This window comes from Thamnophis sirtalis, unplaced genomic scaffold (genome assembly GCF_051295495.1).
Source record: "Thamnophis sirtalis isolate CommonGarterSnake01/CBP01778 unplaced genomic scaffold, rThaSir2_p1.2 scaffold_5, whole genome shotgun sequence".
In the NCBI taxonomy this organism is placed as follows: domain Eukaryota; kingdom Metazoa; phylum Chordata; class Lepidosauria; order Squamata; family Natricidae; genus Thamnophis; species Thamnophis sirtalis.
In genome coordinates, this window is record NW_028261385.1 from 2234246 (window position 1) to 2260283 (window position 26038).

At 48.0% G+C, this 26038-nt stretch overlaps 1 protein-coding gene across 1 annotated transcript; it reads right to left on the minus strand.

The window, feature by feature from the left end:
- Window positions 1–2638: 2638 nt before the first annotated feature.
- ARHGEF39 (Rho guanine nucleotide exchange factor 39) lies at window positions 2639–22701 on the minus strand. The gene is made up of 9 exons (XM_087715213.1): window positions 22486–22701; window positions 18332–18426; window positions 13121–13241; window positions 11033–11151; window positions 9575–9645; window positions 9262–9390; window positions 5850–6079; window positions 5092–5180; window positions 2639–3277 (listed from the first exon to the last, which is right to left on the minus strand). The coding sequence occupies exons 1-9, from the start codon at window positions 22633–22635 to the stop codon at window positions 3232–3234; spliced, it is 1050 nt and encodes a 349-aa protein (XP_087571339.1). The 5' UTR covers window positions 22636–22701; the 3' UTR covers window positions 2639–3231.
- Between the last annotated feature and the right edge of the window lie 3337 nt (window positions 22702–26038).

Consider the following 26038-nt stretch of genomic DNA (forward strand, 5'->3'; position numbering starts at 1 on the left):
TCTGTTACGTCCCATTTGAATCCATTTTAAAACTCCTGGTTTTTGGAGGGTTCCACCACAAAACCGCGTTCGATTAAAGCGCGCTCGATGAAACCGCGTAGCTGACGTCATCACAGGGTGACAACAGCGCGGAGACAGAAGCACGCTGTAAACGCTAAACCTAAAATTAACCCCTAAACCTAACCCCCCTAAACCTAATCCTAAACCTAACCCTAACCCTAACCCTTAACCTAACTCTAAACCTAACCCTAAACCTAATCCTAACCCTTAACCTAAACCTAACCCTAAACCTAACCCTTACCTTAACTTGAATCAGCTTGCTTTCAAAGCGCTATTTAAAGCGCCCTTCTTTCTCCGCGCTGGCTGTTGTCGCCCTGTTGATGACGTCAGCGACGGGGTTTAATGAGGCGCGCTTTAGTCGAGCGCGGTTTTGTCGTGCCACGTTTTGGAGATTAAATGTCCATTTCCATCCCTAACCAATGCTTAATTTTTCCAAGCTCATCTGTTTCTCATTGAAGATTTTTTTTTCTTGGGTGCCATCAAATCTTGGTAATTCATACCTTTGGTAGTGAAGCTATCCCGGGGTTCTTTGTCAAACACACACCCCCCTTGAGAAAGTCAATTTTGAAGAAAAATCAGTGCAAAGAATTAAACTTTCGTACAATCTCTGTAACATCCCCATTGCATTTTGTGTTCCAAACATATTTTCAATTCCCCATCCAGGCAATTTTTTTTCAGATTAATATAATATATAATTATAACATTTTTATATTTGTTCACACATTTCACTTAGCAATAGTAGCAATAGCAATAGTTAGACTTATATACCGCTTCATAGGGCTTTCAGCCCTCTTTAAGCGGTTTACAGAGTCAGCATATTGCCCCCAACAACAATCCGGGTCCTCATTTCACCCACCTCGGAAGGATGGAAGGCTGAGTCAACCTTGAGCCTGGTGGGATTTGAACTGCTGAACTGCAGATAACAGTCAGCTGAAGTAGTCTGCAGTGCTGCATTTAACCACTGCGCCACCTAGGCTCTTTAGGTGAAACTGGCAGCCGTACAAATCAAAAGGGGGGGGGGAACAGGACGGACATGAAATAGTTAATATATGGAATATCTGTAACATCTTTTTGTAGTGAAATTTTTTAAAGGCATATTACTTTTACGACGCTTGAAGCAGTGTGGGCTTTGATAACACGGGATTGGAATTCTGTGCCAGTGTTCATCATGTTTGAGGAAGCAAATTGGACGAAGCCTTTGTTCTTACTAATTACTTTTTTTTTTTGACTGGTCAGACTCTGGTTTAAGCAGCTTCATTTCATTTCTTGAATTTCTAGGCCCGCCCAATCCCGAAGGACTCCGGGCGGCTTACAGAAAATGAAAATATTTAAAAAAGAATTTAAAAACGATAGGACACAACAAAGTTAAGAAGCACAACATACACCCAATCAGACATCAACATACACCCATCAGCTTGGCAAAGAGACGGTGGCCTGGGCTGTCTTTAAGGCAAAGGAATTTACTAAGAAAAGAAAGGAGTATTAATTCCTTTCGCAAAGGAAGAACTGGTGAAGGATACGGTCCCTCAAAGCAAGAGAAACTTTTTTCTCTCCGGTTGAGCCAGTATAAATCTCAAGGTATTTTGTGATTTCCCGCAAGTTTCTCTGTAGTTCCAGGATCCCTGTATAGATGTGTACACGTGCATGTGTGATGTTCCCGTGGTTCGTCCATGAGGCCAATGTGGAGAAAAGACACGGACACGATCTTTCTCGGGATGGAGCGACGACCCAGATTGGGGGTCTGAGAGCCCCTTTTATTGAGATAGGACAAAGGCAGGAGGAGCAATAGCATGTGATTAAAAACAGCCTTTTGGCTATCTCCTCACACGACCTTTTTCTTAAGAAGTGCAGTAACCCACAAATCATTCTATTATTAATTAGGCTGTCTTTTAAGTCATCTCTAAAAGCAAGTATCCATTTAGGAAAGCATAATTTTCCACACTGCAACATTTTAGAATAAAAATACATTCTGATTTTTTTTTTTATTCCTTTGACAGTCGTAGAAATGTGTTTTCCCTCCCTATCCTGCAGTTTTCAGTATCACTGCAGACCGCCCCCAACCTCTCGGGCAGGGGTTCACATGGATTTTACATTCACACATTGCAAACAAGATGGATTTGAAAATAAGCGTTACAAGATTTGCTTATTGCATCTACTCATTTTAGATGCAATTGGCGAACACTGTAGAAATTGTTTCGCTACAATAAATGATAATACAATTGTTAAAAAGCCACCATAAACGGCTCCTTCCTTGCTTAAAAAAAAAAATGGAATCTTATTATCTGAAATTTGGGGATCTGGAAAATCTCCACACCCACATTCCACTGTTAGCAACAAAGATTCAAAAGAAATCTGTTATTAATATCTGTGGGGCACATCTCAGAATGTTATGTTATGCACTATCAGGATGTTATGGCGTTTTAGGAGTTTGTTTTCTCCTGTGTGGTTCAGCGTGGCTCTGCATGCCCTGGTATGAACTGGACCATGGGTCACACACACCTACACAAAGAACTATATTACAACATTATAGCCATACCAGACGTTCTCTCTCTCCATTTGGGGTTCTGGCTGCATAGCTACAGAATTTGAAAATGCTTAAAGCAGCAGTTTTTGCCCTGGTTACACTGATGGAATTGGATTATGGGGTAATTGGCTCCCCAGCATGCAGTGTGAAGGACCAGTCCGTGCCCTGACATGTTTTTAAGACCCGCTGAGTTCCAGCCCAAAATCTTTCCTGACTTGGCAGGCGAAACAGAAGTCGCAAGGAAAAAACGCCACCATTCATAGCCATTAAAAGAAGGCTTTCGCATCCCACTGTGCAAGACCCACAGTTTATGAAAAGTAGCTTGTGTAGAATCTTAATCACTTCTGTCCTCCTGTGTCACATGAGAGTTGCTGAGTGGGCCACCACATGGCAGGGCTCCCCGCCTCTAGGCTCAATAAGTGGGGCTGGTTCTGGAGCCAGCAGCCTCCGAGGAGAAGGGCCGTTCCTAGCATCCTGCTTCTCTGGGTGGAAAGAACAGGCACCCAAACCAAGGACGGAGGAGCCGTGTTAGGATAATGTATGAGTTAAAGATGTCCAAAGGAGGATAGCACTAATGTCTGCAGGTTGGCAGATTGCTAGACAATTGCCCAGGGCGCACGGGCTATTTCCCGCAGGGTCCAGCTGGCTCACTCAGCCTTCTGAGTGGGTGGGCTTCCACAGACCTGAAGCTCTCTGTAAGAAGAGGGAAACAATTAGCAATTTAATGGGTTTATATGCCGCCCAATCCCGGGGGGGACTCAAGTACGAATAAAATAAAAATAACATACAGGGGGAGAACATAGAACAATACAGTTTAAAAACACAACATACATCCGGTTTAATTGGGTGTTGAACTTGATTTGAATCAGCAACCCCAGGCCTGCCGGAACAGCCAGGTTTTGGTGGCTTTTTGGAAGGCTGCAAGGATGGGAAGGGTCCGGATCTCTGTTAGTAACTCGTTCCACAGAGCCGGAGCAGCAACAGAAAAGGCTCTCCCCCGAGTGGTCGCCAGCCGGCATTGTCCGGCAGACGGCACCCAGAGGAGGCCTAACCTGTGTGTTCTCATCGGACATTGGGAGGTGTGTAGCAGGAGACTGTCTCTCAGATATCCAGGTCCAGTGCCATGTTATAATTGAGAGAATTTCCATCACTAAGCGATGAAGTGCACTTACTTTGCTTCACTGTGACAATCTAGGCAGTTGTAAGTATTAAATTAGTGCCCTGGTTATTAGTGAGGCAACTTCCCGCCGGCTTCCACAATCAGGTCAGTGGGGAAGCCAGTAGGAAAAGGTGCAAGCCCCAAGCGACGCCAAGTGGAGGAAGGAGCAAGAGATGTGGGCGGGCAGGGTGTGTAAGACCTCAGCTTCTGAAGCTGGAAAACACTGCACGGATTTTGGCGTGGACCTTTGTCAGCCAGAGACCGGACGGAGTCCCTCCTGACAGTCGGACTGCGACTTGCAAGCTTCCCTTGCTAGCCTCTCCACTGATTTTTCTGCAAAGCCAGAAGGAAACCCTGCAAATGCCGATCACATCACAGTCGCAGGGGGCTTGGCAACTGGCTATAAATGTAAACGGGATGCCAAACGCCTAATCAGGTGACCCTGAAGCTCTTTCATCAGCCGGAACCTCAGTACGACCATTCAGCCCCATTGCAACTCCGAACAGTCAGAATGAACGGCTTCAGGTTGAGGGCTACCTGTAATGGCTTCCATTGAACCAAAGGACTGTCTCTGGGTCGGCTCAGACGGAGATCATTTGGGGCAGAGACTGAGGCGGTGGCTGAAATGGAGGAGCTGACCAGGGGGAGCCCCAGACTCCCCTACAGCTATGCTTGTGGTACTTACAATGCGGCCACTGCCTCAGCCTAATGAACACTTGCTGAGTTGTGATCAATGATTCCTTAAATGTTACCGAGAGTTCTTTAGATTTAGATTTATTTTATTTGTATGCCACCCTTCTCTGGGAGGGACTCAGGGCGGCGAACAACTCAAAAGGGGGAAAGGGAACACAGAACACAATACAAGTAATTAAAATAACCAAGAATCACACAGCCACACAGGTCGAGAGGGGAAGGGAACTCATCAACTCCAGGCCTGCCAGCACAGCCAGGTTTTAACGGCTTTCCGGAAGGCCTGGAGAGAGGTGAGGGTCCGAATCTCTGCAGGGAGTTTGTTCCAAAGGGCCGGAGCTGCCACAGAGAAGGCCCTCCCCTGGGTGGTAGCCAGATGGCATTGGCTGGTGGACGGAACCCGGAGGAGGCCGACCCTGTGTGATCTAACGGGTCTTTGGGAGGTAATTGGCAGCAGGCGGTCTCTCAAGTACCCAGGTCCAATACCATGAAGGGCTTTATAAGTGACGACTAGCACCTTGAAGCGTATCCGGAGACCGATCAGTAACCAGTGCAGCTCGCGGAGGATAGGTGTAACGTGGGTGTACCGAGGTGCACCCACAATCGCTCGCGTGGCTGCATTCTCGACGAGAGAAGCAGCAGGAGAGATGCAACCTACCTGATAGCCACCACCAGATTCTGGTGCCATTTGGCAAAGTCCTCCTGATCACAAGACATCAGCAGTAACTTTTTTTGTGGGAAAGAGAGCTGAAAAGAGAAAGAAGGACAGGAAACTGCTGTGTGGCCAAAAGAAAGAGCCCCCAGTTTCCCCACCCCAAAGTCCCTGGCTAGGGAGTCATCAATGCCTGCCATCCCTTCTTGGCACTAGCCCCATTTGTGCCTCCCACATCACCCTCCATCATGTGTTGTCATATAACTCCTTGTGTAGGTGTGGCGGTCACCCATGGCCCAGTGCATAACAGGGCATGCAGAGCCACGCTGAACCACACAGGAAAAAACAAACTCCTAAAACTCCATAACATCCTGATAGTTCATAACATAACATCCTAATAGTTCATAACATAACATCCTGATAGTTCGCTCTAGAGTGCCTTACCCAACGACGCCCAGGATTTGACCATATATAGACAGAACTTCCCTGAGCAGTAGATTAGCAATCACATGCTGATTGCTGCTCCTGCCTTTGCCCTATCTCAATAAAAGGGGCTACCAGACCCCCAATCTGGGTCGCCTCATCCCGAGAAGAGCTCGTGTCCGTGTCTTTTCTCAACATTGGCCTCATGAGGCGAACCACGGGAACATCACATTTGGTAGCAGAGGATGGTTACTTCACAATCATAGATCAACCATGGGCTTCAGGGGAGAGGAGGCAGCCCACTGGCAGAACCTGGGAGTTGGGGGGGGGGAAGCACTTACGCTGAGCAGCCCTCCTTGGCTCTGGGTGTGACCAAAGACCTTCTCCACAACGCAGTGACTGAGAGGGTAAATGGCCTGGCAAGCGAACTTGTGTGAATTCCAAGGATGGAGCGGGTGGCAAGGCTTGGCTAACAACAGGATATCAGTGAAAAGGAAGCATCTCCTGCGCTGCATCTCAGTCCCCTTGGAGGGGACTTCCATCAGCCAACCTTCCTGGAGATACCGGCGCCCTGCATGGAAAAAAGGACAGAAACCCAGGAACTTATTAAGCAAGCTCTGAAACCATCTGTGGTCCATCGCTGGCTGCAGGAGTGGTTTCTCCGCGAGCTGCAGAGGGATTAACAACACTGGGGCTGAGGCAAGCCACTGGCACATAATTTCAAACATTTCAAAAAAACACAGCTGTTGTAATATAGTTCCTTGTGTAGGTGTGTGTCCCCCATGGCCTAGTTCATACTAGGGCATGCAGAGCCACGCTGAACCACACAGGAGAAAACAAACTCCTAAAACCCCATAACATCCTGATAGTTCATAACATAACATCCTGAGATGTGCCCTACCAATGACGCCCAGGATTTGACCATATATAGACAGAACTTCCCTGAGCAGTAGATTAGAAATTGTACTTTTACAGGCTGTTTTTAACCACATGCTATTGCTCCTCCTGCCTTTGTCCTATCTCAATAAAAGGGGCTCTCAGACCCCCAATCTGGGTCGCTCCATCCCGAGAAAGATCGTGTCCTGACTTTTCTCCACATTGGCCTCATGGACGAACCACAGGAACGTTACACACAGCGAAATAGTATTTGGATTCCTAACATGTCAGGAGATTTACTTTAGACTCCATTTTTCCTCCATGAATCTGAAGGTATGTGGAAAATGAGTTTACAATAGGTTTGTGTGTGTGTGTGCATGTATTGCTCTGTCCCTGCCCCACATACAAATGCAAGTAAACAAGGGCCTCTTTGGTGTGAAGGCAACAGTGTTCCGTGCGCTCTGGAAAAGAGGGAAGGGTTGCAGAAAGAACCCTTGAGAGCTCCGTGTATCAAGACTTTCTAGGTTTCTGAAAGTCCAAGCCAGCACCTGATTACTGCTACAATTACCCACTATTCTGAAGTAGCACTTTATACTCATTGGATTTTCCCAGCCTCCATCTATGTTTGGCAACTGGCACGTCAACTAAGAGAAGGTAGCAGTTTCCCAAACCCCTGAACGGGACTAGGGAGCCCCCCCCCCACCCTCTGATGGTAACTCTACATCCTCACCAGGGTCATCCAGGTGGGTCTGGCTCTGCTTCCAAGGATGCCTGTTGCCCAGAGGGCCCTGGGCGATGAAGATGATCTTGGCTCAACTCTGCTTCTCCCACCTGCTTCACAACGGCCACAGAGTGAGGCCATTCTTTATTTTTGCCCCTCTTTACATCATGATTTCATTGGATAAAGGTTTGTGAAACAACGTGCCTTGTTCATTGGTGCCCCCGCCACTTGAAAGGCCTCTGATGGGTCAAAAGTTTGTGCAGTTGATTGGACTGGCTGGGCTGATACCTGGCTGTTCCGGCAGGCCTGGGGCTGCTGATCTTGACTGACCTTCAGCCCCACCAAGATCGGTTCCACCACAAAACCGCGGAGGACAAAATCGCGCTCGACGAAAGCGCGCATTTGACGTCATCACAGCGCGACGAAAACATCACGCTGTGATCGAAAAATGTAAAAATAAAGCGAAAACCTTACCCTAACCCCCCCAAACCTAACCCTAAAGCTAACCCTAAACCTAACCCTTAACCTAACCCTAAACCTAACCGTTAACGTAACGCTAAACCTAACGCTAACCCTTAACCTAACGCTAAACGTAACCCTAACGCTCTAAACCTAACCCTAACCCTTAACCTAACCCTTACCTTTATGTGAATCGGCTTGCTTTAATTTTATTTTTATTTCAATTTTTAATTTTTTTCATCGCGCTGTGATGACGTCACATGCGTGCTTTCGTCGAGCGCGATTTTGTCCTCCGCGGTTTTGACGGGTCACGCCAAGATCAATAGCAATAGCAATAGCAGTTAGACTTGTATACCGCTTCATAGGGCTTTCAGCCCTCTCTAAGCGGTTTACAGAGTCAGCATATCTCCCCCAACAACAATCCGGGTCCTCATTTTACCCACCTCGGAAGGATGGAAGGCTGAGTCAACCCTGAGCCGGTGAGATTTGAACAGCCGAACTGCAGAACTGCAGTCAGCTGAAGTAGCATTTAATCACTGCGCCACCTCGGCTCTCAGATCAAGTGCATGTTGTGTCCTTTTTTAATTCGTTCTGTCTCATATTTTAATTCTTTTAATATTTTCTTTTTTAAACTGTTTTTATGTAAGCCGCCCGGAGTTCCTCCGGGATTGGGCGGCATACAAATCTATTAAAATTGACAAATTGAATTGAAATTGACTGATAGGTTTCCCCACCTGGTATTCCTGTTCCCCCGACAGAACTAAGCTTGAAGTCAGATTTGTCAGTTTAAAAAAAAAAGGATTAGAATGTTTCTTCTTTATCAGTTGGTGAAGTTACTGATATCATTGGGTTCGTCTTTATTTTGCGTATGTGCCTTCAAATCAGTGCTGACTTCTGGCAACTGGCCTGGAAGAGTCCCTGCAGCTTTCTTAGCAAAAATTCAGAAATGGCTCGCCCACTTTCTCCTTCCTAGTATTGAGAAAGAAGAAGCAACCCAAGGATATCCAACTGGCTTTGTGTCTAAGGCAGCGTGACCCGACAAAAGGGCGAACGGCAAAACCGCGCCCGACTAAACCGCGCCGCTAAAACCGCGACGTCGTCAACGCGCTGACAGAAGGGCGATTTACAACAGCGCATCGGCAGAAGGGCGATTTAAGTTAAGATAAGGGTTAGCTTTAGGGTTAGGTTTAAGGTTACATTTAGGGTTAGGGTTAGTGTTTACGTTTAGGGTTAGGTTTAGTTTTACAGTGTAACGTAATCTACTACTCAGTCTATATATGGTCAAATCCTGGGCGTCATTGGTAGGGCACATCTCAGAATGTTATGTTATGCACTATCAGGATGTTATGGGGTTTTAGGAGTTTGTTTTCTCCTGTGTGGTTCAGCGTGGCTCTGCAACTATATTACAACATCACAGCGCGCTTCTGTCGCTGCGCTGTTGTCGGTGCGATTCAGCCCTCTTTCGTCGGAGCGCTTTAGAACACGTGGTTTTGTCAACGCGGTTTCGTTGGGCGCGGTTTAGTCGTTCGCCCTTTTGTCGGTGAACCCTAAGGCAGGACTAGAATTCAGGGTCCCTGGTTTCCAGCCTGATCCTTGCATTGTAGCATTAATTATTCAACGCCTGGCCTGTGTTTAGTTCTAACCTCATCATGACTGTCTAGCATAGGAGGACTTGGCAAATGACACAGAGGCCTCACCTGGAGCCAGTACTTGGGTCTTCCGTCCCTTCAGCTGTTTCTGAATCTGTCTCATCCGCAGCAGGTTCTCACGGGCGCGAGCAATTTCCTGGACTCTGCGCAGGACCTCCGAGACAGACCTTAGGGACCCTGCAAGAGACAGCATATCACCCAAGAGCAACATCACCTGTTCTCCTGCCTGGGTAGCTGGGAAGGGGAGGAAAGCCACCCCTACAAAATGATGCCAGGCAAGACTCAGGGGTCTCTGCTGCTGGGATGAACAGCTGGATGCAAAAATCCAGGGGCACGTCGCAGGGCTTAGTTGGAATCCTACCTTGGAGTTGGTCGAATCCAGAGCTCTCCGGGGGAGTGTGCTCCACCAAATCTTGCAGGAGGCATCTATACCTAACAATCAGATATTAGAGGTGGAGGAGATCTAAACACCTGCCTCTCAAGATATCTTTCAGCCATGGCACCCAACAGCTTATCTCGGGAGCCGGTTCCACCACAAAACCGCGCTCGACTAAACCGCGTCCAACTAAACCGCGTCCAACTAAACCGCGTAGCTGACGTCATCAACAGGGCAACAACAGCGCGGAGACAGAAGCACGCTGTAAACCCTAAACCTAAAATTAACCCCTAAACCTAAACCTAACCCTAAACCTAAACCTAACCCTAACCCTTAACCTAACCCTAACCCTTAACCTAACAATAGCAATAATAGCAATAGCAGTAGACTTATATATAGCAATAGCAATAGCAGTGGACTTATATACCGCTTCATAGGCCTTTCAGGCCTCTCTAAGCGGTTTACAGAGAGTCAGCATATTGCCCCCAACAATCTGGGTCCTCATTTTACCCACCTCGGAAGGATGGAAGGCTGAGTCAACCCTGAGCCGGTGAGATTTGAACCGCTGACCTGCTGATCTAGCAGTAGCCTGCAGTGCTGCATTTAACACACTGCGCCACCTTGGCTCAGTAACCCTAAACCTAACCCTAACCCCCTTAACCTAACCCTAAAGCAGAGGTGGGTTCCTACCAGTTCGCACCTATTCGGTAGAACCGGTTCGTCAAATCTACCGAACCGGTTAGAAGAGGTTCCACCAGTGGACCCGGAAAGCAGGCCACACCTGCAGAAGAGGTTCCAAAAATTTTTGAAACCCACCACTGGTCCTTGGATATGATTATTCTACACTATCATGCTCCTATTTATAAAACTCAGTGCCTCTGTGAAAGGTAAGGATGACTACTGCGTTTGTGGTGCAATCAGAACATTGCGTGTGTTGAAGTTGTTTTAACGCAAACCAAAGATGCCTTTTAAGAAACAAGTTTACATCCTATTCTTATGCATGCCAGTGCTGTGTGGGAGGTAATTTAAGGTGGTTCTGGCAAGTATCATCGGCATCTTCGTATCCAGTCACATGGGCGGCAAGCCACTCCCATCCGGTCACATGGGCGGCAAGCCACTCCCACAAAGGAGGCCACACCCACAGAGTAGGTTCGAACAAATTTTGAAACCCACCACTGCCCTAAAGCTAACCCTAAAGCTAACCCTAAACCTAACCCTTACCTTAAGTTGAATCGGCTTGCTTTCAAAGCGCTATTTAAAGCGCCCTTCTTTCTCCGCGATGGCTGTTGTCGCCCTGTTGATGACGTCAGCCACGCGGTTTAATCGGGCGCGGCTTAGTCGAGCGCGGTTTTGACGGGTCACGCGGGAGCCCAGGGAGGAGGGGCAGGTGAGGGTTGGCTTCCCAGCCAGAGAAGGGGGGGACTCGGCTCTTCTGCCACTTACCGATGGAGCCTTTGGAGGGGCAGCGGCAGCAGCTCTTCCAGGCGGCAACCTTTAAGCTCTGGACGGGATTCTTGAAGCTTCTTGAAGCGGGAAAAAGCTTTGTTCTTCTTCACCAGCTTCTGCAGATGCAGCCCAGGGGAGAAGCAGGTCAGGGTGGCTGGCCAGCAAGTTCTTTGCGTTTATTTATTTATTTTCCTTTTTCTTTGTATATTTTCATTTTCATTTTCATACACTCACATGTATACCCCGTACAGTATTAAACAGTAATTGCATCAATTCCTCTTGTCGACAATGCCCCAGAAAATAAAAGCCCAATATAACTCTTCCATTCTCCACACACCTCTTTCTTCCACCACCCTCCAACTTTCTATCTTCCCTCCATCATCCCCCTCTACCCTACTTCCCCTCGCCCTCTGCCACTCCTCTCTCCAGAACCGCTCCCCCCGAACCGCTCCCCCCCTTCCTTTTCACCTTCCCCCCCTCTCTCCCTTCCCTCTCTCCCCATCTTTCTTCTTTCCTACTCCTCCTCCCCTCGGTGTATTTCCACTATATGTTAATGTACTTGGCTTATCCTATTTTTAAAGAAAAATTAGAGAAAAACAGTATACATGTGAAGTCACATTGCATTGAGATCTAACACATCGTGTCTAGCCTAATGTATATCCCTCCCTCCCTCCACCCCGACCCCCCACCTCCTTCCCCCCCCCCCCGACTTCCCAGAACCCGTACACGGTATAGATTTTTAACAAACACAGTCTAAGACCTATTAAAGGTGCTAGTTGTCACCTATAAAGCCCTTCATGGTATTGGATCTGGGTACTTGAGAGACCGCCTACTGCCAATTACCTCCACTCGACCAATTAGATCCCACAGGTTAGGCCTCCTCCGAGTTCCATCAGCCAGTCAATGTCGACTGGCAACCACGCGGAGGAGAGCCTTCTCGGTGGCAGCTCCGACCCTATGGAACAAAGTCCCCGTGGAGATTCGTACCCTCACCACCCTCCAGACCTTCCGCATAGCCCTTAAAACCTGGCTGTGCTGACAGGCCTGGGGCTAAAGACCTTCACCGTACCCGAATTGTATGAATGTCGTGCTTTTAATGATGTATTGTCCTATATGTAACTCGGTTTGTCTCCCCCTCCCCTTGAACTGTGAGCCGCCCTGAGTCCCCTTGGGGAAAAGGGCGGCATACAAATATTAATAAATACAAAAATACAAATACAAATATTGAGAAAAGAGAAATAAAGAAATTAATGACATCTCTACATTGACCTTAGCTTCTTCTTGCTGAGTTAACTTTAAACACAATTTAAATCATTCCTGATCTTAAGCATAGGCTAACTGGAATTTCTTGGTCCCGTATTTATTTTGTATATAGTCAATCCATTTTTTTCCAGTCTCGTGGCCAGCAAGTTCTGAGAACAGACACCCCACCCCACCCCCCAGCCTCATCTCCAGACCAATATCTTGGCCAAACCAATGACCCAAGGAGGCCCTTGGCTGCCAAGAACAGACAGCTGGAAGAATGTTGTTTGTTGTTGTTTATTTCATTTGTATGCCCCCCTTTTCCCCCGAGGGGGACTCAGGGCGGCTCACAACTCAAAACAAGGGAAGGGGGATACAGACAATTTGACAACAACACAAAACAATACATAATTTAAAAGCGCAACAGTCATACCATTCGAGATAGGGGCACAGTTCTTTAGCCCCAGGCCTGTCGGAACAGCCAGGTTTTAAGGGCCTTGCGGAAGGCCTGGAGGGTGGTGAGGGTGCGAATCTCCACGGGGAGCTCGTTCCAGAGGGTCGGAGCAGCCACAGAGAAGGCTCTTCTCCGGGTAGTCGCCAGTCGGCATTGGCCGGCGGATGGAATTCGGAGGAGGCCTAATCTGTGGGATCTAATCGGTCTATTGGAGGTCATTGGCAGCAGGCGGTCTCTCAAGTACCCAGGTCCAACACCATGAAGGGCTTTATAAGTGACAGAAGAATGAACCGGGGGGGGGGGGGGGCGGGGAGAGGGAGCAACGCCGGGTATAAAACCCCACTTCCTCTGACCTGTGAAGTCATTCGCAGTGAGCAAGGGGGACATACCTTCAGGGTGTTCTGGGCCGCTTCCAGATTCTCTGCGTAATGGACATAGAACACCAGCTGGTGGCAGAAACTCTCCAGCCCTAATGCAAAATGGCCACTGGACAGGTGGAAAAGCAGCGTCCTGCAAGCAAAGAGAAAAGCCTTGAGGGAAATGGCCAGGGGGCTTTCTGCACTCGCCTTCTTCCTGGGGGGGAAAACGAGGCTATTTTCAATTATTTCAATTTTAATGGATTTGTATGGCGCCCAATCCTGAAGGACTCCGGGCGGCTTACATTAAAAACAGTTTAAGAAAATATTAAAAAGGATTTTAAAAATACAAAACAGAGCGGATTAAAAAAAGACACAACATGCACTCGATCTTAATGGGGCTGGAGCTCAATCAGAGATCAGCAGCCCCAAGCCTGCCGGAACAGCCAGGTCTTAACAGACTTACGGAAGGCCGAGAGAGTGGGGAGGGTCCAGATCTCAGGGGGTAGATCGTTCCAGAGGGCCGGGGCAGCTACAGAGAAGGCTCTCCCCCGAGGAGCCGCAAGACGACATTGTCTAGTTGATGGTACCCGGAGAAGGCCCACCCTGTGAGATCTTATTGGGCGCTGGGAGGTATGTTGCAGGAGGCGGTCACGGAGATATCCGGGTCCTAGGCCACGTAGGGCTTTAAAGGGAATAACCAGCACCTTGAAGCGTGTTCGGAGACCGATAGGGAGCCAGTGCAGCTCGCGGAGGATAGGTGTGGTGTGGATGTACCTTGGTACACCCAGTATCAATGTAGAGATGTTATTAACCTCTTTTTTTATTTCTTTTGTCTCAATATATTTTAGACTGTGTTTGTTAAAAATCTATACCGTGTACGGGCTCTGGGAAGTCGGGGCGGAGGGAGGGGGTGTCAGGGGGGAGGGGGGGACATATACTATGTGTTAGATTTCAACGTAATGCGATTCCACATGTATACTGTTTCTCTTTAATCTCTCTGTAAAAATAGGACAAGCTGAATACATTGACATATAGTAGAAATACACCAAGGGGAGGAGGAGTGGGAGAGAAGAAAGATGGGCAGAGAGGGATGGGAGAGAGGGTGGGAGGGAAGGTGAGAAGGAAGGGAGGGAGTGGATCAGGAGAGAGGAGTGGTAGAGGGGGAGGGGAATTAGGGTAGAGGGGGATGATGGAGGGAAGATAGTAAGTTGGAGGGGGGCGGAAGAAAGAGGTGTATGGAGAGCGGAAGAGGTATATTGGGTTTCTATTTGAGTTTGAGTTTCATTTTATTTATATTTCTGGGGGTATTGCTGACAAGAGGAACTGCTGTGATTATTGTTTAATGTTGTATGGTCCCGGTTAGGCACAGTATATATGTGACTGTATGAAAATGAAAAATGGAAAATAAAAACATTTTAACGGTACACCCAGTATCGCTCGCGGGGCTGCATTCTGGACCAGCTGAAGTCTCCGAACCCTTTTCAAGGGCAGCCCCATGTAGACCGCGTTGCAGTAGTCGAGTCTTGAGGTGACGAGGGCTACCACAAGCAGCTGCCCAACAGCACATACAAGGGCAAAGGGTAAAGCACAAAGAGGAGCAGAAACTGCTCAGAGGTCCGACCTCTTCCGCTCCGTCTGTCTTGCATTTCTGTGAGGCTCTCTAAAGTTTGTTTGCTGACCTGACCAATTACATCTGCCTTAAAGAAAAAGTCAGAAACCTGTCGGAATGGCACTTGATTTGATTTGATTATTTGATTTAATAAATTTATAGGCCGCCCAATCCCGAAGGACTTACAGAAAATAAAAATTTAAAAAGTGGGGAGTTAAAAACAAACAGAGGAAAACGGATTAAAGAAAAGTACATCATGCACTCAGTCTAATCGGGGCTGGACCCCGGTCAAGAGGTCAACAGCCCCAGGCCTGCCGGAATAGCCAGGTTTTGATGGCTTTTCGGAAGGCCATGAGAGTGGGTAGGATCTCTGGGGGCAGTTTATTCCAGAGGGTCGGAGCGGCTACAGAGAAGGCCCTCCCCTGGGGAGCCGCCAGCCGACATTGTCTGGCTGATGGCACCTGGAGAAGGCCCACCCTGTGCGATCTTATTGGTCGTTGGGAGGTGTGCGGCAGAAGACGGTCTCGCAGAGGGCCCTTGGGAGCCCTCTGAGCTTGGCTGTTTTCAAGGTTCAAGGTTCATTTTATTTATATGCCGCCCTATTCCCAGCGGGACTCAGGGCGGCGCACAAACCCAAAGGAGGGGAAGGGAAACACAGAACTACAGCACAAAGTACAGGGCATTTAAAAACGACCAACAGCCACACGATTCGAGAGGGGAAGGGAACTCATCGACCCCAGGCCTGCCAACACAGCCAGGTTTTAACGGCTTTTCAGAAGGCCTGGAGAGAGTTGAGGGTCCGAATCTCTGCGGGGAGCTCGTTCCAAAGGGCCGGAGCCTCCACAGATCTTGCAGATCTTTCTTGCAGATCTTTCATGATCCAAACTAGGTCCCATCAACAATGCTGGTCCTCCTAGGTAACATCAGATCCAGCACTGATGAAATTGCCTACTTTGGGTAATGAAATGTCTGCAAGGAAACAGCCCGAGCTTCAAGGATCCATCACTACAAATCTTCTCCCCTATCAGAAGAGGACTCCCTACTTCTGCTTGGTTGCAAGAAGAGTTTCTTTTTTAAGGATGTGCCTCTTGACAGTGATGCCCGGGAAAATACTGGAAAAGGTAAATCAAGCAGAGGATTTATGAGCATCTAGTCAATGAACAAGGTAATCAATGGAAGCCAGCATGGATTTGTTAAAAACAGACCATGCCAGACAAATCTTATTACCTTCTTTGATAAAGTGACTAAATAAGTAGATCAGGGAAATTCTGTAGCTGTTGCGTACTTAAGACTTCAGTGAGGCATTTGACAAAATAGACCACAGTCTGCTTATTGGTAAGGTAGAACCATGTGGGGTAGACACAGGGCCGGATTTTCCTATAGGCTAACTAGGCTTCAGCCTAGGGCCTCAAGATCAAGAGGGGCCTACATTCAAATTGTTAGCAAAATTAAAATTACACTATTCTAAAAACACTGAACCGAAAATAAGGAGAAATTCTACGCATAGGACTAATAAACAAACATAAAAATGTATTGCTTAAGATCGTTCCAGCGCCGCGGCAGTTGGGGACCCCGCCCACGTTCCCGGCACCGGCGGTCGGGCGAGAGGCGCGGCCGCTCCCAGTAGCCACCCCGTCAACGCGGAGCCCACCAGCGGCCAGGCAGGTGTGAGCGAGGGGGCCGAGCCGGGCAGCTGAGCGCAGCAGGGGAGGCGGCTGGCCTCGCTGCCTTTGCCGCAGAGCAGAGCCGCCCTCCGTCGGGAGGCCAGCTATATATATTGATATATATTGATATATATCACAGTAATGATGTATTTTATTGTCTCTCATATAATTTACAAACTTAAAAATGGGAGGTGAAAGGGCCTCATAAGTGGAATAGCCTAGGGCCTCTTTTCATCTAAATCCGGCCCTGGGTAGACAGTACCACCATCAGATGGATTAGCAGTTGGCTAACCAAACTGCTTCCCCCATGTAGTCCTCAGTGGAGCTACATCTATATGGAGGGGAGTATGCGGGGGGGGGGGGGGGAATGGGACAGCTTGCCAAAGCCAGCTCTCCACAGGGCAACTCACTGCAGGGCAAGGTAATAAGACTGTGTAATTATCTAAAATAAATAAAAATATTGTTAATTTTTGCAATTCACATTTCAATCTGTCCCTCCTTTTGCATCGTTTCTTTAATGCAGTGTTTCTCAACCTTGGCGACTTTAAGTCCTGTGGACTTCAACTCCCAGAATCCCCCAGCCAGCATAGCTGGCTGGGAGATTCTGGGAGTTGAAGTCCACAGGACTTAAAGTCGCCAAGGTTGAGAAACACTGCTTTAATGATTCCATTCCACCATTTCTTTGATATTTAGTGTCACTCTTGTCTTGCAGAGAGTTGGCTGTGGCACATTGGCTGTGGCAAGTTGGTCATGGTGAATTATTCTAGAGCCGCAGTGGGGCACCTCAAGGTTCGGTCTTGGGCCTGGCTCTCTTCAACGTCTTCATAAGTGTTTTAGATGAGGGAATAGAGAGGGAATTCTCTGCAGATTATAGCAAGCTGGCCCTGGAGCGGTGGGGGGGAGTGTTTGCCAAAACTTTAGATGGCAGAATCAAGATTCAGAAGGATCTTGGCAAACTTGAGCATTGGGCCCTATCCAGGAAGATGCAGCTCACCGGTGAGAAAAGTATGTCCCGCACTTAGGGGAATAGCAATAGCAATAGCAGTTAGACTTAAGAGCCGAGGTGGCGCAGTGGGTAGAGTGCAGTACTGCAGGCCACTTCAGCTGACTGCTAGCTGCAGTTTGGCGGTTCAAATCTCACCGGCTCAAGGTTGACTCAGCCTTCCATCCTTCCGAGGTGGGTGAAATGAGGACCCAGATTGTTGGGGGCGATATGCTGACTCTGTAAACCGCTTAGAGAGGGCTAAAAGCCCTAGGAAGCGGTATATAAGTCTAACTGCTATTGCTATTGCTATTCTAGACAATTTCTGGTGACTTACACTAACAGTACGTCATTTATAAAAATTCTCCTAACATTAGAACATAATGTAAATTTCAACATTTTCAGCCACATCCTTTCCCCATTGTTCCATTCTATACGGTAAATCAAAATTTGTAGCTCATTTTATCCTACTTTCTTGCATGCAACTTTAATTTTTCACGCCAAATCCTATACACAGCAACATCTAGCTATAGCAATAGCAATATCAATAGCAGTTAGACTTATATACCGCTTCACAGGGCTTTCAGCCCTCTCTAAGCGGTTTACAGAGTCAGCATATCGCCCCCAACAACAATCCGGGTCCTCATTTTACCCACCTCGGAAGGATGGAAGGCTGAGTCAACCCTGAGCCGGTGAGATTTGAACAGCCGAACTGCAGATAACAGTCAGCTGAAGTGGCCTGCAGTACTGCATTTAACCACTGCGCCACCTCGGCTCTCCTATGATGGAGCCACCTAGGCTAATCCTATGATGGAGCCTTCTTTGCACAGGAGTTGGTTAAACAATAAAGCATTGGCTGTGAACGCTCCTTTCCATCACCCATAGAGGGATGGGTGAATTCCAAGGAAGAAGGCCAATGAGAGTACATTGTCCTCTCCCTCCCCCCCTCCCCCCCCCCGCCCACAATGCCACAAGGCTGACCTTACCGGCTGGCGGAGCAGATGGATTGCCATGGTCCAAAGAGAATGTTGTGGATGTCTGGCTTCAAGATCCCCTTGGCCTTCAGAGTGACCACAAAGTACTGAAAAGGGACATAGCACCATTACTGCCCAGGTGAACATTCCTATTTTCACTCTTGAGTTTGAGTTTCATTTTATTTATATGCCGCCCTATTCCCTACGGGACTCAGGGCGGCGCACAAACCGGAAGGAGGGGAAGGGAAAAACACAAAAACTACAAAAGTACAGGGCATTTAAAAAACAAGCAACAGCCACACGATTCGAGAGGGGAAGGGAACTCATCGACCCCAGGCCTGCCGACACAGCCAGGTTTTAATGGCTTTTCGGAAGGCCTGGAGAGAGGTGGGGGTCCGAATCTCTGCGGGGAGCTCGTTCCAAAGGGCCGGAGCTGCCACAGAGAAGGCCCTCCCCCGGGTAGTAGCCAGATGACATTGGCTGGTAGACGGAACCCAGAGGAGGCCTACTCTGTGTGATCTAATCGGTCTATTGGAGGTGATTGGCAGCAGGCGGTCTCTCAAGTACCCAGGTCCAATACCATGAAGGGCTTTATAAGTGACGACTAGCACCTTGAAGCGTATCCGGAGACCAATCGGTAGCCAGTGCAGCTCGCGGAGGATAGGTGTAACGTGGGTGTACCGGGGTGCACCCACAATCGCTCGCACGGCTGCATTCTGGACGAGCTGAAGTCTCCGAATGCTCTTCAAGGGCTGCCCCATGTAGAGCGCATTGCAGTAGTCCAGTCAACATGGGAGAAAATCTGGCTCATTGGGCATCTTAAGTTTGGTTATTTACTGCTTTTTAATCAGATTAGTTTACTCAGGGCATCTACCTTATTGTTGATGCAAGAAACTACCATATACGCCTCTTGCAAGGTAAACGTCAGAGAGCCTGTCCTAAATAAAATTAATTGAACCAAGTCTGAGCTAAAAATGGGCTTTGCTTATGCTGCTACCTACTAGCCAAAATGTGCTAAGCTAATCGGGAATCTCTTTAGAATGATGAATGTGGCTAAAGATAGGCTGTTAACTTAGCAAAAATCTCAACTGACCACAGCCACAATGGGCAGTAGAAGTCAAATCCGTGGGCCTCTGTTGGTGTTGATGAGAGAAGACTGTAACTTAGAATATTCTGTTTTTTGTATCTTGTTTCTCTCTTGTTTTTTTATATCTCCCCCTTCCCCACTTGTTTGTTAGCCGCCCTGAGTCCCTCGGGAATAGGGCGGCATACAAGTATAATAAACATACAAACATACAACATACAACATGAAGAGCACCGGTGAAAGGTCACGAATTACCAAATAAAAAAGGAAGAAATCAAAATAGATGTGTGTGTCTGTGAAATTAAGGGAAAATTTAAAAAATGTAATAGATATAAAAGAAGGAAGCCTGATTGTGTGAAATTGTGGAAGAAATTCAAATACAAGCCATGCTTATGTATCTTACCAAAGAAGATTTTAAAGTTAGAAATAATAATAGAGTAGATCTGGAACGAGCTCCCCGTGGAGATCCGGACCCTTACTACCCTCCCGGCCTGCCGCAAAGCCACTAAGTCCTGGCTGCTCCGGCAGGCCGGGGGGGCTATCGAAGTATCCAGCCCCACGGTAACTATCAATGTTGTGTATTTTAAATTGTTGTTTTGTCTATTTATCCCCTTCCCCTGTTTATTGTTAGCTGCCCGGAGTCCTTTGGGAGTGGGTGGCATACAAGACCAATAAACTAAACTAAACTAACTAAACTAGATTAGACTAGACTACAAAATGGAAAGACTTTATTGGCCAATGTGACCGGATACACAAGGAATTTGTCTCCAGTACATCAGCTCTCAGCTTACACACAAACAGCCAGGAGAAAGGAGAGGAAAAGGAGAGAGGGAAAAGCAGAGGAAGAAATGGAGGGAATGCAAGAGTAGGAGAGAGGGGAGGAAAGGGAAGAAGAGGGGAAGAGCAGAGGAGAGGAAGGGGAAGGAGAGAAGGGAAAGGAGAGGAGGAAGGAAGGAAGGAGAGAAGAAAGGAGGGAAGGAAGGAGAGAAGGAGAGAAGAAAGGAGGGAAAGGAAGGAGGAAAGGAAGGAGGGAAGCAAGGAGGGAAAGAAGGAGGGAAGGAGAGAAGGAGAGAAGAAAGGGAAGGAAGGAGGGAAGGAAGGAATTGAATTGAATTGAATTTATTGCATTTATATGCCGCCCTTTTCCCCGAAGGGAGAGAAAGGAGGGAAGGAAGGAGGGAAGGAGAGAAGGAGAGTAGAAAGGAGGGAAGGAAGGGGGAAGGAAGGAGGAAAGAAAGGAGGGAAGGAAGGAGAGGAGAGAAGAAAGGAGGAAAGGAAGGAGGGAAGGAAGGAGGAAAGGAAGGAGAGAAGGAGAGAAGAAAGGAGGGAAGGAAGGAGGGAAGGAGAGTAGAAAGGAGGGAAGGAAGGGGGAAGGAAGGAGGAAAGAAAGGAGGGAAGGAAGGAGAGAAGAAAGGAGGGAAGGAAGGAAGAAGAAGTAGGATTGTTGTAAAATAAGATGAGTGTATGGGATGGTAAGAAAGCAATCTCAATTATATTGGCAATTGTAGGAGAGAAAAAGTGTTATAAATACTTATTATTAACAACAGTTATGAGATTATATAATTGTGAATGTATATATGAGAAATAAAATTTTTAAAAAAAAACAGCCAGGTAATCAGTGTACGCAGAAACATAGAAACAACATGTGCATGCAAACAAGTGAAATGTGGCTAAATGACGGGGTAACCCCAAAAAGGAGGAGAACATGGAGAATCTGATGGGTGGCTGAAGTGGAAATGATCCAGCAAAACAATGAAGGGGGTGGGCATCGGAATCTCCCCTGTCCCGTCCCCCCCACTCCCACCCCAGGTTTCCTAACCAAGGCAAATCCAGTGAACATTGTTCAAGTCACCAACATTTGGGTCGCCGTCCAGATTGCTGTTCCCACCTCCACATGCCTGTCCCCTCTGAAAGGGAGGTGAGGGGTGGGGGGTGGGGTGGCCTGCTCTTTCTACCGGGAATATTTCCCTTGTGAGTGAATGTGTGTGTAGGGCTGGGAGGGAGGGAGAGGGAGGGAGGGAGGGAGGGAGGGAGGGAGGGAGGGAGATAGATAGATAGATAGATAGATAGATAGATAGATAGATAGATAGATAGATAGATAGATAGATAGATAGATAGATAGATGATAGATAGATAGAATAGATAGATAGGATAGATTAGATAAGATAGATAGATAGATAGATAGATAGATAGATAGATAGATAGAGATAGATAGATAGATAGATTAGAGAGAGAGAGATTGAGAGAGAGAGAGAGAGAGAGAGAGAGAGAGTCAGTTTCTTCCTGTTGCTTGTTTTGTTTTAAACATTTCAGTAAAGTGCTGTTTTCAGCTGCCTTCCCTAAGGGGAAGCAGGCATACATTAAGGCAGTGTTTCTCAACCTTGGCCACTTGAAGATGTCCGGACTTCAACTCCCAGAATTCCCCAGCCAGCGAATGCTGGCTGGGGAATTCTGGGAGTTGAAGTCCCGACATCTTCCAAGTTGCCAAGGTTGAGAAACACTGCCTTAGGGGGAAAGAAATGTATGTATCGGTGTAGCTTGTTAGTCTATTTCCAGAGAGTTTGAATAGCTTCCTGTATGAACAAAGATGGAAAATAAGTATCAATTCACGCAATTCTGTTCAACCACTCGCCCCCTTTGGGACAGTCTAAATCTTCCTCCTCCCCTATTTTATTCTCGGTCTGTTTAAGACCTATTATTTATTATCTATCTATCTATCATCTATCTATCTATCTATCTATCTATCTATCTATCTATCTATCTATCTATCTATCATCTATCTATCTATCTATCTATCTATCTATCTATCTATCTATCTATCTATCTATCTATCTATCTATCTATTATAATAAAATAATAAGAGCTGCCGGGGAAGGCTCCATAACCCGCTGCTCCAAAGGAGACAGGCACCTTAAACACGGCGGCCCGCTCCCTCGGCCTCCCTCTCCGCTCGCCACCCGCTTCCCCCGCGTCTCGCTTGCCCTACGAAGTTCAGCCCGGCCGCCTCCACACCCCCGCGGGCACCCAGGGACCCGCCAGAGACGCGGGAGCGGCGCCTCCTCCTCTTCCTCCTCCTCCTCACCGTCGCCACCCCTTCCAGCTGCTCCAGGTATCGCTCTTCGGTCCGGAGCAGCTCCTCCGCTGGGGCGCGGCGTTGGCGCTCCCAGCTGGCCCTCCGCTCCGGCGATGAGCTGAGGCTGTGCCCCGGAGGGCCCGTAGCGGCGTCGCTCATCCCCGGGAAGATAAGTTCCGTCGCGGGCGCAACTTTCGGACCGGCCGGGAGCCCAGAGGAAGGCGGGAGAGCCGGGGCCTTGGGCCGCCGCCCTTCTCGGCTAAGCTAGCTGGATCTGCCCGAGCGCCGCCGCCGCCGAGCCTCCCGCCTGCGTTCAAACGGCCAGCCAGCGCCGCCCCTTCCCGAGTCACGAGGGAGGGAGGGGAGGGGAGGACAGGGGAGAGGCGGGGGGGGGGGCTGACGGGGTCTTTCCTTTGAGCATTTGCACCTTTATTAAGGCTCAGAAACCTCCTCTCTTATTTGTTTTTCTTTGAATTGGCCGTTTTGCGTTGAGAGCCATTCCCAGTGGTTCCCAAACTTGGCAACTTTTAAGACTTGTGGACTTCAACTCCCAGAATTCTCCAGGCAGCTTACTGGTTCCCAAACTTGGCAACTTTTAAGACTTGTGGACTTCAACTCAGCTTCAGCTCTGCTGCCTGGAGAATTCTGGGAGTTGAAGTCCACAAGTCTTAAAAGTTGCCAAGTTTGGGAACCACTAAGCTGCCTGGAGAATTCTGGGAGTTGAAGTCCACAAGTCTTAAAGTTGCCAAGTTTGGGAACCACTAAGCTGCCTGGAGAATTCTGGGAGTTGAAGTCCACAAGTCTTAAAGTTGCCAAGTTTGGGAACCACTGAGCTGCCTGGAGAATTCTGGGAGTTGAAGTCCACAAGTCTTAAAGTTGCCAAGTTTGGGAACCACTAAGCTGCCTGGAGAATTCTGGGAGTTGAAGTCCACAAGTCTTAAAGTTGCCAAGTTTGGGAACCACTGAGCTGCCTGGAGAATTCTGGGAGTTGAAGTCCACAAGTCTTAAAGTTGCCAAGTTTGGGAACCACTGAGCTGGCTGGAGAATTCTGGGAGTCGAAGTCCACAAGTCTTAAAGTTGCCAAGTTTGGGAACCACTGAGCTGCCTGGAGAATTCTGGGAGTCGAAGTCCACAAGTCTTAAAGTTGCCAAGTTTGGGAACCACTGAGCTGCCTGGAGAATTCTGGGAGTTGAAGTCCACAAGTCTTAAAGTTGCCAAGTTTGGGAACCACTAAGCTGCCTGGAGAATTCTGGGAGTTGAAGTCCACAAGTCTTAAAGTTGCCAAGTTTGGGAACCACTGCGTGACTACACAAAGGAAGTCTGGCACAACATGGGAGAACAAAGGCACCACGAGTAGATTCATCAGCCCCTCTGCATTTCAAAGGCAAGGGCTGCTCTTTGGAAGACAGCAGTCCACCTTTTGCACAGTGTTGAAAGAAACGTCCTTCTGGGTTCGGCTGCAAGTGGGGAAAAAGACACTGGAGACATGGAGGCTGCTTGGAAAGATGGTTTATTGGTGGACAGGACCACATGGCTTGAGCCCTGAACAGAAAAGGTGATCACATGCTTCAATGTTGGTGGAGAAGAAGAGAAGGGCTGAGGGAGGGGCTTGCTAGGCTTTTTATACCCTGTTTAGTCCCACCTCTCTGTTTCCTGTTCCTGTGTAAGAAGTGTATTCTGATTGGTTGTCAGACTCCCATGGTGCCATGCAGGGGGCTACTCTCTAGGCTGTGTTTTGAATCCATAGATGAGTTCTCAGATGCCATGTGGAGAGTTGAGTAATATCCCTTCCCCCTGCAGCTGCAGTGGAGAAGTCTTTATTATGTAAAGTGGGCTAGCCTGGCCTTCTCAATGGCCCATTGACAAAGTGGGGATGGGCAGGAAGCTACAGGCAGCTATTCTGTCTTTTAAAGCATGTTTCTTTCTTTTCACATCCAGAGAAATATTCTGCCTTTTCAGCATTTCCTAGCATATTTCATTTTTCTGGGAGAGGGCTGGATGATAACTTCCCACAACAGAGAGCACACTGGGTTGAGAAGGCTCAAAGATGTCCAAAATGGACAGCCCTCCCTCAAGAGAGGCGGAGAGATAGACATTCCCTATTTCCTGTCTACAACAGGGTCCTTTCATCAGTCCCAAGAAGGCTCCACACCCATATGCACCACTCGGTTCCACCACAAAACTGCATTCGACTAAACCGCGCTCGCCGAAACCCCGTAGCTGACGTCATCAAGAGGGCGACAACAGCGCGGAGACAGAAGCACGCTGTAAATGCTAAACGTAAAATTAACCCCTAAACCTAACCCCCCTAAACTTAATCCTAAACCTAACCCTAAACCTAATCCTAAACCTAATCCTTACCTTAAGTTGAATCGGCTTGCTTTCAAAGCGCTATTTAAAGCACCCTTCTTTCTCCGCGCTGGCTGTTGTCGCCCTGTTGATGACGTCAGTGACGCGGTTTAATCGGGCGTGGCTTAATTGAGCGCGGTTTTGACAGGTCACGGCACCACTCGGGTGACCCCCGAGGACACAGCTAAACCTCAAAGTGGCCTCAAGGACCCTCTCAAAGGATGCAAATGCCCAGCTGTCTGCAAGGAGTATAAATCCTTCCCTTTCTCTCCATCCAGTCAGAGCTGAAGAAGCTTCTTGGATAAGGAGCAAAATGTCTTCAATAGAAAACAAGAAAGTCCAGTGGCCTCTTGAAAAAGCCCCTTTGGGGCATTCCGGGTACAGTTTCTCAGAGGCCCCGAGGCATCTGGAAGGAATTCCTTATGTGGATTGCGGTGACTGGGTGGAATCCCAGAGGGGGTGTGTGTGTGCTGAGCTGTGCTTGAGGGAGGGGCTCATTGTGGTGGCCCACCCAAGAGTTTGCCATCATTGCTCTTACGCAGGTATGAACAACGTTTCTGCCCAGGAGAACTGGGCAAGGACTGAATTGAGTATTGGCAGTCCTCAATTTAAGTGTCAGCCTCTGCTTTGCTGTTGCTTCGGCTGCCATGAAATGGGGAGGGAGGGCATGGTATTTGGGTGGGGTTACTCTTTGTGCTGGAGGAAGGTTCTGGAGTTCACCGGCTGATCGGACTACGCATGCGTGGGAGTTTCCCGCCAGGATTAACGGCACCGACATTCCATCTTCGTGATGCCTTTTGAAGTTATCTCGCACCTGACACTTGAGAGAATTATGATTGGACTGTAACTGTGATGCCAAGGGGAGGGGAATGGGCTATTCTATATATCAATCGCTTTCGCGCCTAAATATTCAGATTTCGCTTCGCTATGCCTTTAATCATTTTTAATTAGTAAAAGTACACTTGATTTCCACACATGGAGACTCGTGGTCATTCTTTCCTAATTAGTAAATGAAGAGGAGCTGACAGTAAGACTATAGTTGTGACCAAAATTTCCTTTGTTAACAAGGTGATTGTTAAACAAGTTGTACCTGATTTTATGACCTTTTTTGCCAAGGTTGTTAAGAGAACCACTGCAGTTGTTAAGTAAGTCACACAGTTGTTAAATAAATTGGGCTTCCCCATTGACCTGCGACTGTGAAGTAACCATCCTC

Bases quoted from the DNA above. Each gene is read 5' to 3' on its own strand.
- ARHGEF39 (XM_087715213.1), bottom strand. From the start codon at position 22,635: ATGAGCGACGCCGCTACGGGCCCTCCGGGGCACAGCCTCAGCTCATCG. The intron at 13,242-18,331 runs GTAAGGTCAGCC...CTTTGCTTGCAG, and splicing joins TCCATCTGCTCCGCCAGCCG to GACGCTGCTTTTCCACCTGT. The intron at 9,646-11,032 runs GTAAGTGGCAGA...TCTGATTGTTAG, and splicing joins CCCCTCCAAAGGCTCCATCG to GTATAGATGCCTCCTGCAAG.